General features: G+C 42.4%; 1 protein-coding gene across 1 annotated transcript in view; it reads right to left on the reverse strand.

Moving 5' to 3' along the window:
• Positions 1–5,160, reverse strand: part of LOC102874712 (chromosome unknown open reading frame, human C4orf27) — a 28,244-nt gene extending 23,084 nt beyond the window's left edge. The window contains exons 1-2 of the mRNA XM_006902132.1: positions 5,059–5,160; positions 2,321–2,480 (exon numbers count right to left, since the gene is read on the reverse strand). Of these exons, the coding sequence (XP_006902194.1) occupies positions 2,321–2,480; positions 5,059–5,106 (208 nt within the window). The 5' untranslated portion in view covers positions 5,107–5,160. The remainder of the gene's footprint in view (positions 1–2,320; positions 2,481–5,058) is intronic.
• Between the last annotated feature and the right edge of the window lie 2,390 nt (positions 5,161–7,550).

Here is a 7,550-nt window from a genome sequence, read left to right on the forward strand (position 1 = left end):
ACTCATAGCGACCCTATGTACAACGGCCATAAACCCTGCTCTATGCTGTTCCAATCTTATTGTCTCTGACACATCTACCCCATTACCCCAGTCACTGAATCAATCTCATCAAGGGTCTTCCTCTCTTACACTGTCCTTACACCCTTCAAAGCATAACGCCCTTTTCTAAGGACTGGTCCCTCCTTGCAACATGCCCGAAGTATGTCAGACAAAGCTTCAGAATCTTTGCTTACCAGGAGCAGCCTGGTCTCATCCTTTCTAGGATGAACCTGTCTGCTCTCCCAGCAGTCCATGGTATATTCAATACTCTTTTCTAGCACCACAGCTCAAAGGCATCAATTCTCCTTCTGTCATCCCTAGTTACTGTCCAGCTTTCTGATGAATACTTAGCAAGCAGTTGCAAAGACTATGGCCTGGATCAGGTGCACCTTAGTTTCCTGACATCTTTGCTCTTCAGTACTTTAGAGAGGTCTCTGACAGCAGGCTTTCGCAATAAAATGTATCTCTTGATTTTCTGGCTGCTGGTACCAAAAGTATTGATTGTAGAGCCAAACAAACTGAAGCTGTTAACAATCTCATCTCTTCACCATCTATCATGATGCTGCCAATAGGCCCAGTGGTGAGAATCTTTGTTTTCATGATGTTGAACTCCGGTCCATATTAAAGGCTGCAGTCCTTGACCTTCTGCAGCAAGAGCTTCAGGTCCTCCTCAGTTTCAGCAAGAAGAGTTGTGTCATCTGCATAATGCAGACTGTTGATGAGTCTTCCTCCAATCCTGATGCCACATTTCTCTTCAGAGTCCAGCTTCCCAGATAATTTTTTCCACATATAGATTGAAAAGGTATGGAGATAGGACACACCGTGGTGTATAACTGTCTCAATTTTGAACCATGCAGTGTTTCCTTGCTCTGTTCTGACAACTGCCTCCTGGTCCAAGTATAGGTCTTGCATAAGGACAAAATGTTCTGGGATTCCCATTCTTCTCAGAGTCAGCCACAGTTTGTTGTGATCCACATAGCCAAATGCCTTTGCATAGTCAATGAAACAGACAGACATAATATACATTAATTTTTTACTTGCCAGAAGGAGCATGGTGTGTGAGCGCAGGAATCATGGCAAGCTTTTGGAGATGACTGCTTTTCTGGGCATGCGTTTGTTACGTGCAGGTTTGCTCTGCCCCTGGGAGCAAGGCTAGCCAGCCTGGGGCCTAGGGTTTGAACCAGGAGGTGGCCTTAAGCCAAAAGGCAGCTGGCAGAAGCGCCCATGTTGTTCCTGGTTGGCTCCTCCCAGGGTCTTGGGAAGTTCTCCTTGCCAGAAGGAGCATGGTGGTGTAAGCGCAGGAATCGTGGCAGGCTTTTGCAGTCGACCAAGAGAGAGCTATGTTGGCCTAGTGGAAAGGAAGTTATGCTACCAAGCCGAAGGTGGGTGATTTTCATCTGCGGCTCTCAGCAAAGTTCAAATTGTCTTCCTGTCAAACATTCTTCTAGGTGGTATAGCACTGGTCTGTGCGTTGCTGTACAGAGGGAACTCGTGGTTGCTGTGATGCTGAAGCCTGTGACAGTGATGTGCCAATCGTGGTAATGGGTACCCATGGTGGACAGTGTTGGCTGGAGCTTCCCGACTAAATCAAGCCTGGAAGCAGGAGCAGCATCCACTCCTGAAATGGCTTGCCTCCGGAAACTCTATGTATGAACAGTGCTCAGGCTGTTCCTTCATGGGGTCGCTATGAGTTGTCTACGACTCGACAGCACCAAACAACAACAACAACAATGGTGGTTTAGTGGTAAAAAGTTGTGCTGCAATCCAAAGGCACATGGATTGAATCCACCAGCTATTTCACAGAATGATGGGAAATCTCCTGTCATTTACCGCCTCTAAAAACTATGGACTGGGTCCAACTGGACAGTACATAAGAATAATAATCTTTATTAAGAAAACCAAAACCATAGTTTCACTAGACAGAAATAATAGAGGTCCCACAGTGTAGGATACAGGGGGGAAATTTCCATACTTTCTTTCCCTCTCAATAAATACACATATTAGTTAATGTACATAGGGTGCTCTGAGTCACAGGTGACTCAATGGCACCTAACAACAACATGAAATTGCTTATTTTGCCTAAGACTTTATCGAATCAGAGTAAATAATAATCATAAATGATAACATATTATTATTATGGCTTTAATTTCTATTTCTTAATTTTTCTCTAATTAGAAAGACTAAAAATTTCCCTTTTCACTGTCTCTATCATTGGCCTAATTTCTATTAAATTTGTCTTCTGCATTTGCAGAAGCAGAGGAATTATTCTGGTGCAGCTTACCAGCTGGCTTTTCAGGATCAAGTTTTTCACAGAACTTCCAGAAATGATAGAAATCTTCAGGCAGGGGGAGCTTATAATGATTTTCTACTTCTTTTCGAAGGTCACTGGCGACATCAGCTTCACAGGCCTTACTTTTCTTCACAGCAACTGTTTTTTCACACTGAAAATGAGGATACCAAACTTGAGTTTGCCAAAAGTAATTTCAGTAGTTTCCCTGCACACCAATATTTACTCTTGTTCATTCAACTCTACTAGATCCATGCTTTCATACAGCTCTCTTAAGTAAAATCTGGAGATTCTTTTGGGCAAAGATAAAGAATTTATAATAAATGATGGTCAAGACCTAGTATACTGGGTTTTATGATACCTAAAAATTATGATAAATTTCTGCAATGTTAAAATGCTTAGCTGGAGACTACTTATCTTTACTTATTTTAAGCAGCAATCTTACTTTCTGGGAACCCCAAACCTTCCTTTCGGGAGTTTTTTTCCCCCCTTTTAATCTTCCTTTCTACCTAGATCAGAGATTTTCAACAGGAGGCAATTTTGCACTAAGGATATATCTGGAGATATTTCTGATTTTCATAATTGCGGAAGGGAAGATGCTACCAGGTAGTAGTTGTTAGGTGCTGCTGAGTCAACTACAACTCATAGTGTAAAGGTGCTAATTATTATCCTACAGTTTATTTCCTGTAACTATAAATCCCCCAGCCCAAGATGTCCACAGTGGATGGGTTGAAAAATCCTAACCTAGATATTTCTATTTCTTTATTTTCCCTATATGCTCAGGTTTAGTGATAGTTTTGTTCAAAGTCCACAAAAGTATTTATGCATCAGAAGACAAAACAAAAAAATAAAACCACCAAAAATTTTCATGGTGGCATTGCTTTTGGGAACAAAAAGCAAACAAACAAACAAATGCAATTACCTACCAACAAGAAAATTAATTGCCAAACAAAGGAATATTATACTTGGTGAGAAGGAAATACAACTATACATAATAACATGCATCAATCTTAATAAAATAACACTGCATGAAGAATTAAGTATTAAAGTATATGTAGGACAGTCTTATTATGAAGATAAAAGAAGTATTGTTTAGGTATGTATTAGATAAATAATACAAATAAAGATTTTAAAAAGGTAAAGAAATAAAATACAAAATTCAGTGTAGTTGCTATATTGAAAGAGTATGATAGTAAAAACATAGGCAAAAAGAATAGAAAATACAGATACAAAGCTATTAGAGTGTTGGCTTTGAGACTGAACGATGGGCTCACAGGAGAGTTGTTTTAATTCCGATAAACTAGCACCATACATTGGCTAATGATGAAAGATGTGGCCTTCGGGTTAGCAGGTGTGGCCTTCGGGTTAGCAGGTGTGATTAACTACCTGTGGACTCCAGCACCAGAGCTCCCACAATGGTAATAACCAAATGCACTTGCGACTCAGGGTGCTGCTCCTCCACAGGGTTTCTGCTACCATACGGAAAGGAACCGCCTCATCTTCTCCAACGAGAGGCTGGTGAGTTTCAACTGCTGATCTATAATAAGCAGCCTAAAATTTAACCGTCTGACATTCGGTCTTTGACTCAGTGGTGCTTTTATTATCAGGTCCTGGCATAAATCGGGGAGCTCTGGTGGCCTGGTGGTAAGAAACTGCACTGCAATCCCGAAGACATAGGTTCAAATTCAATCCGCCAGATGCTCTGCAGGAGAAGGACGGGCAATCCCATGCCATGTGATTAACAACCTCTGAAAACCCACTGGAGGATCAGCTATCGGTAGGTTCTGACTCGATGGTATTCGACAACAGCATATAATGTGGGAGCTCTGGTGGCAAGGTGCATAGGAGGTCATGCTGCTAACTCAAAGGCTGTGTCTGTGTGGCAGTTCGAATCCACCAACGCCTCCTCGGGAGAAAGAGAAATCATCTGTTGTCGGATTTACAGCCCCTGAAACTCAATAGCTGATCAGCCACAATGATCACCACTTGACCACAATGAGAGCACAAAACAGTTTATCGTGTCCCTCTATTTTCTGACTCCAAATCTCTCCTCCGGTTTTCTATTTTGTTATCATTTACTGCGTCTTCAAGTTAACAATGGAAGCATTGAGTTGTCCCAAAAGTCTTCCTTAGCATCCTCAAATCTTAAGTTCAAACTTCTCTCCGCCCATTGACCCGACCCGCCACTGGAGGTCTGAGACTATAAATCGCACAGAAAGAGATCTTTCTCCTGCAGAATCTAGGTGGATCTGAACGGCTAGAGACGTGGGGCCTCTGTGTTAGTGCAACTCCCAACAGACTTCGCCACCAAGGCTCCCTAGCATCATCCCTTGATAAATCCTCCTTCGGTGTTTCCACAGCACTTTCGGCACACTAGTATAATATTGAACAAAAAGGTTACAATAAAGTCAATACTGTGTTTCTCCTTCCCAGATTCGGGTCTCCACATGAAGCAGGGACAGCCAGATTTACCCTGAAACCCCGGTACCGCAGTGTCTGGCTTGTCACAACCAATCTGACTGGCTGAAAGAATGTATAAATGACTGCTGGTCGCCTTATTCTGCTTCTCAAGACCCGTGGCAGAGACATGTCGGAAAGATGATCTCTAAAATAGATCGCCGACCCCGAGAACATAGCTCAATAATTATTGGATGAATAAAATGGATTGTCCTTGGTGTCAAAGCTAACATCCCAAGCGCCCCTCGGAACCCACACAGCCTGTCCAGCAGTACCTGCTGGCCCTCCCTGTCGGGCCGCCGCTTCCCGCCACTGCCGACCATTCTGCAGCTGCCGTGTCAACCAAACCCCGCGTCCCTCCGCAGCTTCCGAGCGCCCACGACTACATCCGGGTGCAAGAGCGACCAATCGGCGTCTCGGCGCAAACGTCAGCGCCCCAATTTTAGGGGCAAGGCCCCGCCTTCGCCCCGCCCCAAATACCAAAGGGAGGACGGGAGACAGCTGAGACCACGCCCATTCACAGTGGCCCTGGGAGCCGGAGGGAGAACCTTCCTTTAACACTCAGTTGCCACCTACTTCTCCTGAGGTACATGGGACGGCTGCAAGGACCTCTAGGTGTTGCTTCAGAGTTTACTCAAATTTGGACACATTAAGGTGATTGATCTAGTGATCTCGTCCAGGGCTGCATGTGTTTGTTGAAATCCGTCAGTTGGTATTCCATCAATTCCTGAGCCTTGTTTTTTTGCCAATTCCTTCAGAATAGCTTGAACTTCCTTCTTCATCACCATTGCCTCTTGGTCATATGCTATTTAATGAAATTTGCCAGTGACTCTGTCTTTCTTCCACCTTCTTTTAATACTTCCTGGATCATTCAGTATTCTTCCCATAGCATTTTTAAGTATTGCAACTCAAGGCTTGAATTTGTTCTTCAGTTCTTTCAGCTTAAGAAAGGCCAAGCGAGTTCAGCCCTTTTGATATTTTTACTCCAGTTCTTTGCACATTACATTATAATACTTTGCTTTGTCTTCCCAAGCTATCCTTTGAAATCTTCTGTTCAGCTCCTTAAAACTTCTTTATTTCTTTCCTTTGCTTTGGCTTCTCAGTGCTCTAGTGCAATATTCTGAGTCTCTTCGGACATCCATCTTGGTCTTTTTATCCTATCTGGAGGATATTCTTGATATTCTCCCACAGCTCATCTAATCTTCACTTAGTGTTTGAGGCCTCAAACCTGTTCCTGAGATGGTTTTGAAATTCAGGTGGGATAGACTCAAGGTCATACTTTGGTTCTTGTGGATTTTATTTCATTTTCTTTAGTTTAAACTTGCATTTGTGTAGTTGGTGGTCTGTTCCACCATTAGCACTGGACCTATTTTTGACAATTGATAGAGAACTTCTTCAACTATTTTCCCCCCAGAAGTAATCAATCTGATCCCTGTGTAGACCACCAGGTGAAATCCATGTATATAGCTACCATTCATGCTTCTTATAAAAGGTATTTCCAATGAATAAATAGTTGTACAGAATTACATCATTCTGTCTCCAGCCTCATTTATGTCGCTGGAAGAGATCCATATTTATTCCCATTAAAAAAATAAGGAGATAGTGTGGAAATTATCAAACAATATCACTAATATCACACACAAGCAAGATCCTACTGAAGATTATCCAAAAATTATTGGAACAGTACATCGACAGAGAACTGCCAGATGTAAGTGGAGTGTAGAAAAGAGGCTATGACACAGTGCACATCATAGCCAATGTTAGATGGATCTTGGCTGAAAGACATTCCTCTGGTACTCTCTCCTATCTGTGTTTCATTGACTATGCAAAGGCCTTTGACTAAGTGGATCACAACAAATTATGGCTATTTTGAGAAGAATGGGAATACTGGATTACTTAATTGTGCTTATGTGAAATTTAAACTTGAACCAGGAAGCAGTCATCAGAACAGAGGAAGGAAACACTGCATGATCCAAAATCAGAAAAGGTGTATGTCAGGGATGTATTCTATCTCCATACCTGTGGATCATTCAGGAAGCTGGACTCTATGAAGAAGAATGTGGAATCAGAATTGGAGGAAGACTCAACAACCCATGCTATGCAAATAACATAATTTTGCTTGCTGAAAAAAGGAGCACCTGAGGCTTCAGAAGGTCAAAGAGTGCAGCCTTCAATATGGATTGAAGCTCAACATCAAGAAAACAAAGAGGCGGGGGGGAAAAAACCAAAGGTTTTCAGTACTGGGTCAATTGATAGCAGCGTCATGATAGAGAAGAGATTGAGATTGTTAATAAAACCTTCCAGGGGGTTTTCAGAGGCAGTAAATCACATGGGAGGAGTTTACTTTCTACCATGGAGCAGCTGGTGGATTTGAACTGCATACTTTTGGGTTGGCAGTGTAAGTCCTTACCACTAAGCCACCAGCCCAAATATCAAATCAGTCACATGAAGAATACAATTCTTTTTTCTGTCCTTGTCCACTGGTTTTTAGTTGTACCTTGGATATACTGAAAGTAACCATTGCTATATCTATTTGGAACTGACTCATAGGGGGCACATCACTGGATTTCTGAGGCTGTAAATTCCATAATAGGAGATTGCCCATCTGTCTCTCTCAGAGCTACTGGTAGATTTGAGTGATCAGAGAGGCATGAACTTTCAGTATGCATAACAACTCTCTATAGTTGTTGTTATGTGCCATCGAGTCATTTGCAATTCATAGCGACCCTAAGTACAACAGCCCTAAACCCTGCTCTATCCTGTGCCA

The sequence above is a fragment of the Elephantulus edwardii genome, unplaced genomic scaffold (assembly GCF_000299155.1).
Source record: "Elephantulus edwardii isolate Elephantulus edwardi_28Jun2011 unplaced genomic scaffold, EleEdw1.0 scaffold00371, whole genome shotgun sequence".
Taxonomy (NCBI): domain Eukaryota; kingdom Metazoa; phylum Chordata; class Mammalia; order Macroscelidea; family Macroscelididae; genus Elephantulus; species Elephantulus edwardii.